The sequence below is a fragment of the Nannospalax galili genome, unplaced genomic scaffold, assembly GCF_000622305.1.
Source record: "Nannospalax galili isolate Female #2095 unplaced genomic scaffold, S.galili_v1.0 scaffold646, whole genome shotgun sequence".
Lineage (NCBI taxonomy): Eukaryota > Metazoa > Chordata > Mammalia > Rodentia > Spalacidae > Nannospalax > Nannospalax galili.
In genome coordinates, this window is record NW_008355279.1 from 1,514,338 (window position 1) to 1,531,499 (window position 17,162).

Sequence of the window (17,162 nt, forward strand, 5' to 3'; positions counted from 1 at the left end):
AAACAAGACTAATAAATAAATAAGTAAATAATAAATAAAAAAATAATAGAAGACTTGTATACCAATGTTTGTAGTAGCACCATTCATGATAGGCAAGAACCAGAAACAGCCAAAATGCTCATTAACATGTGAACAGATAAAAAATTAGTAGGTATACAATGTAATACTACTTGGTAATAAATAAAAATGATCTACTGATACCTACAAAATATATGGAGGAATCTCAAAAGCATCTTGCTGAAAGAAATATCAGACACTGTATGACTCTATTTATACATGTATAGAAATTTAGAAAATGCAAAAACTATAGTGACAGAAAGCATATTAGTAGTTTCTACAAGCCAGAATGTAAGGGAAGGCTATCTACAAAGAGGCACAGGAGAACAACCTGGGGAGACAGAGATGCTCTATGATTCATTTGTAGGAATTCAAACTGAACACTCAAAAATTGGTGAATTGATTGTATATTAATTATCCCTCAATAAAGCTGACCTTTAAGATATTATTAAGTTGCCAGGTATGGTGGTGCATGCCTTTAGTCCCAGCTCTCGGGAGGCAGAAGCAGGCAGATCTCTGTGAGTTCAAAGCCAGCCTGGTCTACATAGTGAGTTCCAGGCCAGCTGGGGCTACCGGGAGACCCTGTCTCAAAAAGACCAAAAAGAAAAAAAATAATAAGTTAAGCCTTCTAAAATGATTTTTAGTTAAGATTTTAAATCTAAATTTCTTTTCTAACTTTTTTTGGGGGGTCTTTTTTTGATACAGGGTCTCCCTGTCATCACAGCTGGTCTGGATTCACTATGGAGGCCAGGCTGGCCTGGAATTCACAGAGATAGCCTGCTTCTGCCTTTGGGCTGGAGTGCTGGGATTAAAGGTGTGTGCCACCACGCCCGGCTGGTCTTCTTTTTTTTTTGAGACAGAATCTCCCTGTAGCCCCAGCTGGCCTGAATTTGCTGTGTAGACCAGGCTCACCTCTGAGATCCACCTGCCTCTGCCTCCCGAGTGCTGGTATTAAAGGTGTGCACCCCCATACCCCGATCTTTTTCAAAGTCTTAATTTATATTTTTATTCTAAGGTAAGTCAGTCCCATATATAGTATTGTGTTTCTCATGACACAAACCATTTCCCACTGACAAGAAACAATATTTAACTAAATTCTATCTTATTTTCAGAATCCTTATCAAAACACACACAGGCTGGTAAGTTGTTATCAAAATGGCATTTTGACTGTGATAAATAAGTATTGCGTCTGTGCTTCCATTTGCATAACAATCCCATGTACTCTCAAATATAGACTCCTCTATGGAGGATCTTCTTTTGGGGTGTTATACTCTAGTGCAAAATTAAGGCAAGAACTTTCTCTTTTATTTATTTCCTTATGACTGAATGGTATTCTTTCCTTTATTCCCACCTCCACCCTTAGCATCTAATAAACACAAAACAAACAGTAATGACTCCTAAAAATATTTAATATACAAATAAACAGAATCATTGCCACAAAACTCTTCTACATCTAAACCAACTACATAGTATTATTACCTTATCTAAATTGTTTCTTTGTTTGAGGCAGGGTCTCACTATAACACAGGCTAGCCTAAATTCTCTTGCTTGTGCCTCCCAAATACTGGGATTATAGGCCTATGCCACCATGCCTGACCATGCCTAATTCTAATAATCAAAAATACATACATGGATCTGGGTGTGGTACTTAAAGCCCTGTAATCTCAGCACTTGGGAAGCTGAGGCAGGAGGATTACCAAGGGTTTGAGCCCAATCTGAGTCGCAGAGTAAGTTTCAGGTCACTCTGGGCTATGGAATGAGACCCTGTCTTTAAATAAATAAGTAAATAAATAAATAAAATGCATTGTTTGCAGCCTTTACCTTGACAGCAGCTTTGTTAGGCCTCAGTTATAGGTAAGTCTCTGAACTCTGGGCTAAAGTCTACCCAAAAACACACAAGATAATATATTAATGCACTTCTGGTCTTCCACCAATTTCCAAAGTAAAGGAATGACCGTGCCATAAGACAGGAAGGAAAACTTAAGGGAAAAAAACTTAAGGGAAAACTGTTTCTGTTCACTTACTATTAGATTTAGAAAAGCTGATCACTTTTGACAGCTCTACTAACTCATTGACTTGCTTTCCAAAACATTAAGGATATTTCCAGGTCAATGGAGTTAAGTATCCAAAGATTAGTGACTGAAGATTAATTTTTCTTCAAGTGACCATAAATAATGGGGATTACATTGCTTTGACAGTTTTCCATTATCCATTCTCAGCTGCCACCAGATACCCAAAGCCATCATGATGAATTAGAGGAAAAAGACAGATTAATTGGATTAAATATTACTTTTTTTTTTTTGGTCTTTTTGAGACAGGGTCTCCCTGTAGCCCCAGCTGTCCTAGAACTCACTATGTAGACCAGGCTGGCCTCAAACTTTTTTTCCAAAAATAGTCTTCACTTTGAGTGGCTCAATATTTGCTTCCTAATCAAAAATGTAAAACAAAAATCTACCACATACAAAATTAATTATGGTATCATACACCTAACAGATTAACAGTTACAGAAAGCTGTGTTTTGAAGTCAATACAAACAACTTAACCTTGCTCTTCTGTAGTTCCTGACCTTCACTCTCATCATATCTTTAAAAGAAAGACCACAGCACTTCTGTTTCTCAAACTCTGAAGAGGAAAATGCTTCAGTGGTTCTTCCCTTTTCCCCTACTGCCCACAGTCATTGGAAGTTTCATCTACTAGTAGCAAACCAGAACTTGGTTCTTCCCAGCAAGCAAGCACAACAGCAGACCAGCATGCTGTCATGCCCTCTGATATTTAATACTGTCCTTGTAAATGATGAGAAATATTAAAAGAAAAAATAATTACTGAAGGAAAAAGGGGCGTCATCACTTACAAAAGGGGGGTGGGCAGAGAAATGGCTTGGTGGGTAATGGAACTTGTTGCCAAACCTGACAACCTGTGTTTGATCCCTGGAAGCCATCCAGTAGAGAGATCCAACTCCCATAGGTTTTCCTCTGACCCCCACATGCATGCTGGGGCACATGTGCACCCACACATAGACACATACAAAATAAATAGATACAATTTTTTTAAGCAAATGCTCCGGTTGCACAACTACCAATTCCCTTTCATCCACCCCTGTTTGACTGGCTCTTCCTTCAGGGTCACTGCACTTCGAGCACCTTCAGCTTAGTTTCAGTCAAAAGAGCAATTCAGGCCCTGAGTGCTAAGAGATTACTACACAGCACGTGAGTCAACACACTTAGAGGCACGAGGCCAGGGTGCTCAGTGACAATCGAGTGCTTTGTGCATCTCCAAGTGCTGTGAGTTTATCATCTTACCTGAGTCTCCCTGTTCACTGTCTGACAGGAAACTAAATCAAAACACACTTGCATGTGGCCAGGCAGCCAGTTATTATCTCAGTGAGAACTGTCCCTTCCTAGCCAAAGAGTGCCACAAAATGACACCTGCTTCCTGGTCAGATTTCAGTGTCTGAATATGCAAAAACCATGTTGCCTAATGAATGATAACCTATATCATTCTAGTCCTAGTAAACAGAGAAGTTAATCTCATTTTTTCTAGTTTTTTAGTGGGTTACTTAGACGTGGCTTTTGTTTTTTCTTTGACATGGATTTTTTAAAGGAAAAGAACCTATGCTTAAAATTTATCATTTTTGTTATAAATGTGACTTAAGCAGTTGGCTCAATAACTAAATTCTGTGAAGACTGATCTACAAGATATCATTTTCTGCTTAATGAACTGGCTTCTAACACTGTCCATACTTCACACTTAAATATGAAATATAAAAATTAGTTGAAATGATTCTATGCTACTCCCAGTCTTTTGTCAAGAATATCTTAAAAACAAGATTTGCAAGCTGGCTTAAATAGATCATAAATTTTTTAAAAGAAATTAATGCCAGGCATGGTAGTGCACACCTTTAATCACAGCACTTGGGAAGCAGAGGCACTTGTGAGTTTGAGGCCAGCCTGGTCTACACAGTGAGTTCCAGGCCAGCTGTGGCTATAGGAGACCCTGTCTCAAAATGACAAAAAAAAAAAAAAAAAAAAAAAAAAAAAAAAATCAATTCTTATATTTTATTTGTAAAACTTTTACAGATGGCCCTGAATCTAAAACTTAAATATAAAATTTAAATCATTTAAAAGTACAAATATCTGGGGCTGGAGAGATGTTAAGAGCACTGGCTGTTCTTGCAGAAGAACATGGTAGCTAACAACTATCTGTAACTCCAGTTCCAGGGGAATTCAATACCCTCTTCTGACCTCTTCAGGCATTGCACAACATGGATACACTTACATATATTCAGGAAATACACTCATACACACACAAGTAAAAATAATAAAACATTTTTTAAAGTACAAATATTTTAGTTTAAAAGAATAATTACATGTTGGGCATGGTGGCACACACATATTTAATCCCAGCACTTGGGAGGAGGAGGCAGGCAGATCTCTGTGAGTCCAAGGCAGGAGTTTCCAGGACAGCTGAGACTACAGAGACCCTGTCTCAAAAAGACTACAAAAATAAAATAATTACAATATAACCACTTTTTATCTGGGCAAAGACTCATGAGATTTCCCCCTCTCCCCAATAGCCAACAACAAAATGCAGAAAAAATTGTTTACCTTTGCTCCCTATATAAGGAGCCTATATACCAGTAACATGAGAGCCAGTAAAATAAATTTTAGATTATAAATTATTTATCCACACTTGATTTATTACCTCTTCTATCTGACCCTTCTCTACCCTCATCCTCACCTCACCATAGCCAGGCATGGTGACAAACACCTGTGACCCAGGCATTTAGGAGTTGAAGGCAGAAAGACTAGGAGTCCACCATTATCCTCGGCTATACAGAGTTTGATTCCATCCTGAGATACAAGAGATTCTGTCTCAGAAAACTAAAAAAACAGCCAGGAGTAGTGGTGCACACCTTTAGTCCTAGCACTCAGGAGGCAGAGGCAGATGGATCCCTGTGAGTTCAAGGCCAGCTTGGTCTACATAGTGAGCTTCAGGCCAGCTGGGGCTGCAGGGAGACCCTGTCTCAAAAAGAACCCCCCCCCAAAAAAAAAACCAACTAAGAAAACAATCTGACATTAATCTTTTTTTTAATCTGAAATCAAAATAAACTGATCTTATCTAAAATCAGTTCCCCTTACCAGTTGCAAACTATGGATAGTTCCACAATGAACATTTTTCTCTAGAAAGAAGTAAAACAATAACTACAATGAAAATGCCATGGAACTATCATTTATTTATTCATTCCTACAAAGCAGCTTCTTCTTAGAAATAGTTTATTCTACTATCAGTAGTAACCAAAGGTCTGGGAGTCCTACTGTCAAACTTCCAGTGTTACAGTACTATCTACGAACAATAACCATTTCCTGCCCCCCTGTAATAAAGCATCAATTAACTTTGTGAAATGTCCTTATTTAAATAATCATTGACAGCCAGGTGTGGTGGCGCACGCCTTTAATCCCTGTACTCAGGAGGCAGAGGCAGGCAGACCTCTGTGAGTTCAAGGCCAGCCTGGTCTACATAGTGAGTTCCTGGCCAGCTGGGGCTACAGGCCAACCCTGTCTCAAAAAGACCAAAAAGAAAAAATAATATAATCATTGACAAACACCATCATTTGAAATTGCAACATAATGTCAAAACTAAAGAAAAGGATAATGAAACAGGATGAAAAGGTTTTTACTATTAAAACTATCACCTAGGCAGATCTCTGTGAGATCGAAGCCAGCCTGGTCTACATAGAAAGTTCCAGGCCAGTTGGAGCTATAAGGATACCCTGTCTAAAAAAACAAAAACAACAACAACAACAACAAAACCTGTCACCTGGGGCTGGTGGCACATAGACATGCTGGAAGCACCCTCTGAGCAATGAATTCAATCCCCAGCAGAAGAAAATGGAAAGAAAAAAGTCACTAGACTGACTGGTTCAATTAGGCATTAATACCTAGCATTAGTGAGTAGTTTTTTGTTATCTTTCCTTTTTAAAAATATTTTATTCATTATTTTTATTTTATGTGTATGCATGTATTGCCTGTATGTAGGTAAGTGCACCTGTGTCGTGCAGTGCCCATGGAGGACAGGAGAGGCTGTCAGATCCCCTGGAACTGGAGTTATAGACAGTTGTTAGCTGCCATGTGGGTCCTGGGATTCAAACCTGGGTCTTCTGCAAAAACAGTGTTTTTAACCACTGAGTCATCTTCCAGCCCAAACAACCCAAAGTACAGTTCATACTTTCTCTTTTTTTTTTTTGATCTTTGAGACATGGTCTCCATGTAACCCCCAACTGGCCTGAAACACACTATGTAGACCAGGGTGGCCCCAAACTCACAGAAATCCACCTGCCTTAGCCTCCAAAGTGCTGGTATTAAAGGCATGTGCCACCAGGCCTGGCTTTTTTTTTTTTTTTTTTAAAGATAGAGTCTTGCCACATAGCCGCTGCTGGTCTTTTGAATCTCACTATGTATACCAGGTTGACCTCAAACTTGTAGCTAGCAATCTTCCTGCCTCAATCTTCACCACTTCAGGAATGATTTTCTATTTTTATATGATATAACAAAATTGGTTTTTGGATCCAATCTAAGTGTGCAGCAGAACTAAATCTTCGCTTTCTGAACTCTCGCAGAACCAGTTATAGTAATTTACTCTTTGAATAGAGGGTTAGGGAATGTCTATTAGCTGATGTGTTGACCACCTCAACACATTTCCCTGACTCTTTTTTTTCCCTGACTTTTAACACTATTTTAACCAATGGCCTTTCACTACCAAGGGTATCCTTGGGTTTTTTTGTTTGTTTGTTTTTTGTGGGGGTTTTTTTGGTCTTTTTGAGACAGGGTCTCCCTGTAAGCCCGCTGGCTTGGAACTCACTACCTAGAGCAGGGTGTCCTCAAACTCCAGAGATCCACCTGCTGGTGCTGAGATCAAAGGCGTGCACCACCATGCCCAGCTTAGTTATTTATTTTTGCTGTAGTGGCAGTGCTGAAGGGTGCCAGGACCTCCCACATGCTAGATAAATTATACAATTCATAATGTATACCTGAGGACAAGCAGCCCAGGTAAGGGATTCTGGCAATCAGGCCTGATATGACAAAGGCATGAAACAAAGGCACAGCAGTGAAGGAAAAGGGCTGGCGAAGGAAGTAGTAAAGTCCCAAACACAAATGGATTTGTTATATTTAACAACAAAGGTAAGGAAGGGAAGAGTATAAGAAAGTGTGGTGAACTCCAGGTGTATCAGTCAGGTTTTTGTACCCACTGAAACCAAATACCTGAGAAAAAGAACTTAAAGGAAGATATATTTTGGCTCATGGTTATGGAGAAAGGAGAAGGTTTCAGGAGCAGGCAAAAAAAAAAATGGAACTGTCCAGAAACTGTAAATTTGAGTCTTAAATTTAGAAAACAGTCCCCAAGGAAGTAGCTGGAGGCCCTGTATTTGTGAAACACCCAGATAGGCAGGAAAAGTGCAGGAAGCACATAGCCAGGGACTGAGCCTCAGGAGCTGCAGCAGGGGTTCAACAAGGACACATGTAAAGAGGCAGCAGATCATACCTAGAGCACAGGCCACAGAGTTGGAGCTGGAGCTCTGTGGTAAAGCCCTTGCCTAGCATGTGTGGGTCTGATCTCTGGCACTGAAGAATTAAAGAACACAAAAGCTCAGAGCACAAATTTATTCTAAAGAATACCTCAGTACCGCTTGTAAAACAATTCTGATATGCTTTAGATTCTGGTTGATTTGGTTCTTTTGGCAGTTGATTTTGCTGACAAAATTCATGATAAAACACCATAGAAACAGTTATGTTTAATTACAATTCACTATACCTTGCTCACTGTCCAATCTTGCTCTTCATCCAAAAATGTTCTGGAAATAGAAGGAAATGGAATGGAATGACCATGCCCCAATGCCATACAGTTTTTTTTTTTTTTTTTTTTAGGATTAGGTCTCACTATGCAGCCCGGCTGGCCTTGAACTTGCCTTCTGCCTCTACTTTCCAAGCACTGGGGTTATAGGTGTGTGCTACTAGGGCCCTCCCCATACTCATCTCTTTACTCTTCAAATTCCTGAATTCTCTTTGTGCTCTATTGACTTAGCTAGTTCAGGTGAGTTAATGCCATAAATGAGTATTTTTAGCTTTTCTACCTCTGTTCCATAAAAGTAGGAATCACGTACTTTTATTACAGTAAAAGATGTACAGGAACAAGAACCAAGTCACACTCATTTACTATAATCGGCTCAATAAGGCACAGCTACTACTTTCCTAAGATAACAACATGGTTAGGTATACAGGCTGCTTTCCCCACCAAACCAAAGCTCTTGAGTATAAAGGCAAGACACAGCAGAGTTAACTTCTGACTTCCATGGTCAAAATCTCCAGTAATTTCGGTGTAACATACACTACTCTGTAGTATTAGGGCTTAGAAAACTAGCCTAGAATGAGGGCTAGCAGTTTCTCTCAGATCTCTTGTCCTCTGTCTCTCACTTACTTTCCCCTTAGGCAGATTATTACAATGTGAATTCTCCCCCTCCCATCCCCTCATATCAATCAGAGTCCTTTTCCCCAAAGCCAGCCATAAAACCCAAAAACAGTAGTCTAATACTATCAACTGCATCACAACCCCCCCACACACACACACACCAGCCCACATACATATTCTGTGTAAGAGCTAGCCATAAAGAAAATCTGGGACACTTTATTTGGCCCCTATTTCAGAAAGGGTCCTATCCAAAATCCTGGAGGAAGAAATACTATACCTGAAGAACCAAGAAGAACCTGGATAGACAGGCCTCACTAGGCTTCCCCTTCCATCTACTACTACTAGATCATACTCTTTGATTCACTCTTTCTACATGGCTGCCCAAGCTTTATCAATTCTGAGTAAAAATGGGATAGTACACCTTAGGTGTCAATCTAAAGGCTCCCATCTCACATGAAACTAATCAGATAAATGTATTAATGGCTTTCCTCTGGTTAATCTGTTAAAGACCCAAGCCTTCGGTTTGATCTCCAGCATTACAAAAAAATAAAAATAAAAATTTTTAAAAAGAGAAAGTATGAACTCTACAGCAGATGTCAACATAAGTGTAAATGTGAAAATTTGGGGGTTAGGACTATCTAGCTTGAAGTTTCAGAGCGGCTACTAAGATATGAGGTGATGCAAGATGATTTCATCTCTAAATGCTATCCAGTTCCCACTCTGTGATATAACTGTCTAAACAATACTCTTACAAGGGCTGGAGAGATGGCTCACTAGCTGTTCTTGCAAAGGACCCAGGTTCAATTCCCAGGACCAACATGGCATCTAACAACTGTCTGTAACTCTAGTTCTGGGGGATTCAACACCCTCTTCTGGCCACTACAGGCACTATACAACACATGTGTACTCACATACATGCAGACAAAACACTCATATATATATAAAATAAAAATAATTAAAAAATAAATAAAAGTGTCCAGGCATGGTGTCACATGCCTTTAATCTCAGCACTGAAGAAACAGAGGCAGGAGATCTCCGTGAGATGGAGAATAGCCTGATCTACATATTGAATTCCAGGCCAGCTAGGGCTCCAGGGAGACCTTGTCCCAAAAAAAACAAAACAAAAATAATAATAAAATAAATAAAAATAAAAGATACTCTGTCACTATAAAGGGCAGGTAAAGTTATATTAGAGACTGAGAGCAGGGTGTTGGAAAGATGGCTCAGTGGTTAAGACCACTGGCTGTTCTTACAGAGGACCCAAGTTTAATTCCTAGCACCTACTTGGCAGCTAACAACCATTCATAACTCCAGTTCCAGGGGATCTAACACCCTCTTCTGAGTTCCATGGGAATTGTATGATACAGGTCATATATTCATCACATAAAAATAAAAATATTTCTTTATTATTTTTATTTTTATGTGTATGAGTGTATTACCTACATGTGTGTAAGTACACCCATGCCAATGCTGGCAGAAGTCAGAAGAGGGCATTGGATTCCCTGGAACTGGAATTTTAGACAGTTGTCAGTCACCATGTGGGTGCTGGGAATCAAACCCAGGTCCTCTACAAGAGCAGCCAGTGCTCTTAACCACAGGGCCATCTCTCCAGTCCCCATAAAATATATATTTTAAAAAAGCATATTTTGGGGGCTAGAAAGACAGCTGGCTCAGTAGGTAAAAGCATTTGCTGTACAACTTGATGACCTGAACCTATGTAAAGTTGAAGGTTTGAACTAACACTCAAGGTTATCCTCTGACCCCCATAAGAATACCATTGCATGCCCTCATACAAATATGTACACACACACATATATAAAAATAAATAAAATTTAAAAGATCATATTTTGGAAACTATTCAAAGAAATAAGTCAAACCTTTGGTTCAAAGAGACAGTAATGTCTTCAAAAGGTTGGCATTAATTGCCCTAACTACAAACCTAAAAGCACACCTGTTTTAAATATATAATTTTTCAAAGTCAAGCATACCATAAAATATTTATCTTTCTCCAAGAAGACAACAACAGATAAGTAAAGGAGATTAATGCCCTTGCATGATCCCAAAGAGTGTCCATGGCACGGCATGAGAAGAGGAAAGAACTGACTTCAACATCCATGGTTTTCCTTCCCATATAAGGTAAAGTTATAGCTTCTAGGATAGAACAATGTTCCAATTAATTGTGGTATACCTATTTTCTTTTCCAAAGTGTCTGCTTCTCTTCTACCCAAACAAAACTATGCACATGATAACAGGTAAAAACTGAAATAAAAAGACAACTCAAGCTTAGTTTATACACACCCCCGCCCCCACCTACTAGGACAGCTCCTGAAGTGAGAGACCTTTATCAGAGGGTCCAGTCACTGACATCTGAGCACCATGATGGAACTGGCATGCTACAGTTTTACTGATTTTACTGTCCAACCTGGAGTTCCAAAGCCTCAATTTCACAGACTTCTAGAGAAGGCCATCAGATGTCTTTCCCAGCCCCTCATCACCTGCTTAAATTTTTTTCTTGGCAGTTCAAACTTTTGGAATAAGACGGAGGATCTTTATTGCAAGAACCTCAGGAAAGTATCCTAACACTTCCCCCGGGCTATTCATTTCTATTTCAACAGATCTTAAACTCTGAAAATAGTTGACATTTTTTTTCCTCCCTTAGTATCACAAAAACAGATGGTGTTAGATAGCTGGTAAATAACAGTACTCCCACCCCACCACTGCAAGTGTGAAAACTCACTTATACCTTAATGGGAGTAAATTTCTTTTTATTTACTTATTTATTTATTTATTTACTTATTAATTTATTTGGTCTTTCTGAGACAGGGTCTCCCTGTAGACCCAGATGGCCTGGAACTCACTATGAAGACCAGGATGGCCTTAAACTCACAGAGATCTGCCTGCCTCTGCCTCCCGAGCGCTGGGATTAAAGGCATACGCCACCACGCCCGGCAATGAAAATAAATTTCAATCAGGCCCTTTCCTGAGAAATTTTAGTTAGATCATCCACTTTGCAAGAATTAACTAGTCCTAATGAGTCCTAAAGAGAAATGAGTCTAAGGAAATCTCTTGGGACTGCCAGGAAAAGCTATCCTACTGAGGTTCAGTCTAACCCAGGGTTTTGCAAGATGCCATATGAAAGTATCATGTCTCTTCGTGGAAGACTCTACATTTCAAAAATTTTTTAATGACACATTAATCAGCAACTGTTTACTAATTGCCAAGTAAGGCAAAGAAATAAGGATCTAGGTCTGGAGAGATGGCTCAGCAGTTAAGAGCACTTGCTGCTCTTGCAGAGGAACTGAGTTTATTTCCCAACACCCACATGGCAGCTAACAACTACCTGTGACCCCAGTTTCAGGGGTTCCAACACCTTCCTCAGGCCTCTGCAGGCACTGTACATACATGACATATATACAGACATGCAGGCAAAACATTCATACACTATAAAATGAAAATAAATCTTTTAATTAAAAAAATTAAATAAAAAAAAACGGATCTAATCTTTTAGACTTTTTTGAACAGGGTAACTGTCTCAAAAACATTTGTAGCCCATAGTGACCTTGAACTTGCTATGTAGCTGAAGATAACCTTGAACTTCAGAGCCTCCTGCCTCTACCTCCAGAGTGCTGGGATTACAGGTGTGTGCCAGCAGGCCTGACTTTATGCGGTGCTAAAGATCCAACCTGCATGCTCAGCAAGTACTCTATCACCTGGACTAACATCCCCAGCCTTTCAGACTTCTAATCCCAGAATGCCTAGTATAGTGAGCCACATAAAAATATCATATTTGTAGAATGTTATCTAGCCAGAGCAATATGATCAGCAGTTAAAAATCTAGCTCCTTGAAGTCAGAAAAGCCTGAGGTTGAAATGTGACTCCCTGCTGAAATTCATGAAGCCCAAGTTTCTACATCTGGAAAGAAAGCCTATCTCATGAAGTTGCAGAAATAGGAAAATCTGGGAAGTACTTAGACATAGAAGCATCAAGAAATGTCCAAAATGATTTTTATTTGCTATTACTTATATATATTTATCCTGCTGAACTTTACAAGGGTTAGCAGCCTTAAACTAAAACTAAGAACATGTTATTACAGTCTTAAAACTTCCATACCTAATCCTTTAACCTACCCAACACAGCAACTTCAACGATTATTTAAAGAACAGAAATTCCTTGTTAAATATGGTACATTATTCACATAAACAAAGCTAGTGTACAGTAGTGAGTCACTGAAGGGTTATTTTTTTTTAATTTGTTTGTTTGTTGGGTTTTTTAAGCATTTCTGTAAGTTTGGAAAGCAAATAAATGTCTATTAAGGGGAGGATATATAAGGTACAATGAATTCATATAATGGAAACCACATTACGTTTAGCTCAGGGCCCTGGGTTCTATCCCTAGCACTGAAGGAAGGACAGAAGAAATGAAAATTAATTTAAAAAAAAATCCTCAACACCACCTTTACCTTACAATTTGTAATTAAAATCCTGTTTATTCCCTGTGTGCATATAAAGGTTTAAGCAATAAGCATTCTAAAAACAGAAAATAAAGGTTAAAAAAAGATTATTGCCCAGCATGGTGGGGTAGAATATTCTTGTAATTCCAAATGAGGTGAGAGGATCTCAGGTTCAAGGCCAGCATGGGCAACATAGCTGAAGTGAGACAAAGCAGCACAGAAATTATTGATCATATGAAGTTCCCCATATGTCTGAGAGGGCGCCTGATTTAGTAATGGCAATCACTTGGTCTTGGAAGTCAGGCGATATGTTCTATATTCTGTTCTTCACCAAAACACTTTATTTCAGACCTTCAGTTTTCTCACCTAAATAAAGCTGACAACACCTGCCTTGTAGGATGAGATGAAAAAAGTGCTCTACACTTGGTTTTTGCCTAATAGTCAAGAAGTCTGGCAACAGCACTCGACAGGGGGGAAATGCTGAGTCTTCACCTTTTGCATGCAATTTACCATGTGGTAGAAAAATGTCAACACAACAGGGAGGGGCAGCCTCTCATCTTCCTCTTCCCAGTCCCAAGTGGCTGCGTCCTATGCTTTCTATATTTAGCACAGAGCGCAGAGACAGCAGAAAACTACAGCTTTTGATGGGCTCCCTTCAGGATTCCCGATGACCTTGGGATACATTTTTTTTTTCATTTCGCCAATCTCCTGCGCCTGTCCGCGCAACACCCACCCAAAAACACACAGCGCTGCAGCCCACCGGGCAGATGAACGAGTCGCGGTCTTGAAATGGACCGTGAAAACGACAGTGCAATGTGGGTGCCGGAACGTTCTGCTTGTTTTCCAACGTTAAGAGTAAGAGGGAAGTACTGTGAACTTTTAGCGCCCACTCTGCAGAAAGGAAAGGTGTCCCAAGCCTCGGGCAACTTAAGGTCTGCAACCTGTTTCCAAGCACACGGTCCCTGCAACTAGGTTCCACACAAAGAACGGCACACGGAAGCCCGGAGCGGCAGGCTCGCGTGCAACCGCTCAGACCCACTGCTCACACCCTCCCGCGCATGGGGCGGTCCCGCGTGCCCGCAGGATGCGCTCCTACACCGCGTGTGCCCCGGGCCGGCCTTAACGCCTCACCAGCCTTGAAGACCATCTGGTCATCGTTCGCGGTCCCGGTTTCATTCAGCAAGGACTCCAGGAGCACCCCGTAGGAGTTCTGGATGCCGAACACCGACCCGTTGCACCACATGGCCGCCAGCATCACCAGCCAGCCCCAGCCGCCCTCCGGGGGCTCGGCGCCCGCCGGCCTCGCCAGCTCCACCTCAACCTTCTCCGCGGCCACCTCGGCGCCGTCCGAGGGTCCCGGGCCGGGCAGCGGAGCGTCCTCCATGGACTCGGGCCCTGGCGGCTGCGCCTCGCTCATTCCCCGCGCGGCGGCGGGCTCCTCCCGGGAGGGCACCATGGCCCGAGGCGGCCCGGTCCGGCGCAGAAAGCGCACAGGCGTGGGGTCCCACTGGCACGCGGGGGCTGAGAGAAGCGCGCGGGCGGGCTAGGGAGGCTAGGCGAGGGCGCAGGAGCCCAGGGCGGACGAGCGGCGCACGACACCCAGGCAGCCGCGGGCGCCTCAGGATTCAGGACTCAAGCTTCTCACCGGTCGCCCCACACGCCCGTCGGAGCCCGCAACCCCAAGGCCGCTTCTTAAAGGCAACCCCCGCCCGGTCGGCTGGGGGCGTGGCCGGAGGTGGGACGTGCCCCCGGAGCCCACAAATGATTGGACTTTGGAGAAAGGGGGCGGGGCGCCCCATGTTGCACAGCCCCCCCCCCCCCCCCCGGAGCCTGGGCGGGGGGAGCGCAGCGTCTGCCGGCGCGTAAGCTGCCGAGCCACCTGTTAAGGCGCCTAGTGTCGATCACAGAGACGCGAGCCACCTCCTCTCAGGATCAAGTTTAGAAGGGGAGCGTCTCCTCCAAAGACCCGGCTGGTAGGTCATTGATCAAGTAGGCGCGCTGGGTCTTTAGCCTTGCTGGAACAGTGCCACGAACAAATTGACACTATCTTGATTTTGTGTTTGTTTCTTGGGGTTGCCTTTTCGTGCTAATTATAGAAGATTCCTTATGCCAGATGCCTCGTTAAGGAGGAATTCGAGAGAATCAGAGGCCTTATTTAATTACCTCAGTTCCGTTCTCTTCCCTGCATATACAGTTTGTTTTGAATACTTGGCACATCAAAGATGTTTATTTTGGAAGACAGACCGGTTTTGAAGTCTTCAAGGAACTAACATTTTGACAGCTAGAAAGCATTACTTTTCAACTACTCATAGCTGTTTTTACCCTAAGCAATAGTAAAATTCAGAGCTGGAGAGATGGCTCAGTGGTTAAGAGCACTGGCTGCTCTTACAGAGGACGCTGGTTCGATTCTCAGCACCCATATGATGACTAACAACCGTCCACAACTCCAGCTCCAAGGGAATTCAGTTCCTTCTTCTGACCTCCGTGGACATTGCACAACACAGAGGCAATACACTCATACACATAAAAATAATAAATAAAATATTTTTTAAGTAAAATTTATATTCAGCTTCTCTGCCTCCCTGAAGCATGGAGTGCTAATGTATCTATGCAATATTGAAGATCTTCTTAATTTCTCAATTATTCAGATTCTTCACTACAACTTAGGTGCCCACCCCTGGGGTGGGATACACAGATGACTGTGATTGATCACATTTGTGCTTCTCTTAATTCATAAACTAGTCAGTAAAAGCAGTCCTGTGAAGTGAAGTGCTATGTGATAAGTTATAATGTATGTATAACACAAGTGCAATGGAGCCAATTAACTTTTCTTCAGAACACTAAAGAGTAGTCTCTACAACAAATAGGTTTGAGCTGAGCCCTAGATTATACACAAGACTTCAGTGGACAAGGACAAGCAAAGAGAATTCCAGCAAGGGAAAACAGGGTGTTCCTGAAGAATCTGGAAATATAGTGCAAATGTGGTATGCTTTAGGGATTAAGTTAAAGTGATACAACAGCTTGGATATGTTTTTGCCCTCCCGCCCAAAGCCCATGTGGTAAAGACTTGGTCCTTAGTCTAAGAACTAATGGTGCTATTGGGAGGTGATCAAAATGTTAAGATTGGAACCTAGTGGGAGAGCTTGCCCTCCAAGGAAATTGTGAGCTCTTTCTTTGATTCAGAGCCAAAGGTGAATGGGCTTCCTCTGCCATATGCTGTCACCATCATGCCTTGCCATAGACATAAAAGCAGTGGGACCAACCAACAGGACTATGAGCCAAAATAAGCCTTTCTCCTTTTTTAAGTTGATTATTATATGCATTTATTGCTATAATAGAAAGCTGACTAGCATAAATAGTAAACCAAGTGTTGTAGTGCACACCTCTAATCTCAGCACTTGGAAGTATCTCAAGATTATCCTCAAAATATAGAGCAAGTTTGAGGCCAGCCTGGGCCACATGAGATCCTGTCCCAGAAAAAAAAAAAAGTAAAACACAAGTACATAAAAAGAATATCCAAGGATGTTATAGCAGTATTGTTAGAAATGAGGAAAAATTGAAAGCAGGATGTACATCAAGCTAGGTGTCCTGGCACACACCTGTAGTTCTCATACTTGGGAAGCTGAGGCAAGAAGGACATAAGTTCAAGACCAGCCTGGATTAATAGCCAAACCCTATCTCAAAATAAGTGAATAAATAAATCAATATCAATAGAGGAGTGATTAAATAGACTGTAAACCCTAAAAGTTATATTAACTATTATCTATTGATGGGGGCACTAGTGATTGAACCTATGGCTTTACATGTGCTTGGACAAACTAAACTATACCCCCAGCCCCTACTTACTGACTGAAAATTGTTCACAATTTCCCAGCATGGTGGTGCATGCCTTTAGTCCCAGCACTTGGGAGGCAGAGGCAGGTCAATCTCTGTGAATTCAAGGCCAGCTCGAGCTACAAGGAGACCCTGTCTCAAAAAAACCAAAAAAAAAAAAAAAGCTCACAACTTATTATTGGGCAGATCACATGTCTTAATTACTTTTCCTGTTGCTGTAATAAAATACCCTGACACAAGCTACTTAAGGAAGAAAGGATTTATTTTGGCTCACAGTTCCAGGTACAGTCCATCACAGTAGAGAAGTCCTGGTGGCAGGAGACTGGTCAAGTTGCATCCCTAGTCAAGAAGCCAAGAA

General features: G+C 41.5%; 1 protein-coding gene across 2 annotated transcripts in view; it reads right to left on the reverse strand.

The window, feature by feature from the left end:
• Positions 1-14,612, reverse strand: part of Slc16a10 (solute carrier family 16 member 10) — a 133,346-nt gene extending 118,734 nt beyond the window's left edge. Inside the window, exon 1 of one of the 2 annotated variants that reach the window (XM_029555718.1) lies at positions 14,102-14,612. In XM_029555718.1, coding sequence (XP_029411578.1) covers positions 14,102-14,426 — 325 coding nt within the window. In that variant the 5' untranslated portion in view covers positions 14,427-14,612. The remainder of the gene's footprint in view (positions 1-14,101) is intronic. The other variant, XM_008852405.3, reaches the window with a different exon arrangement.
• Between the last annotated feature and the right edge of the window lie 2,550 nt (positions 14,613-17,162).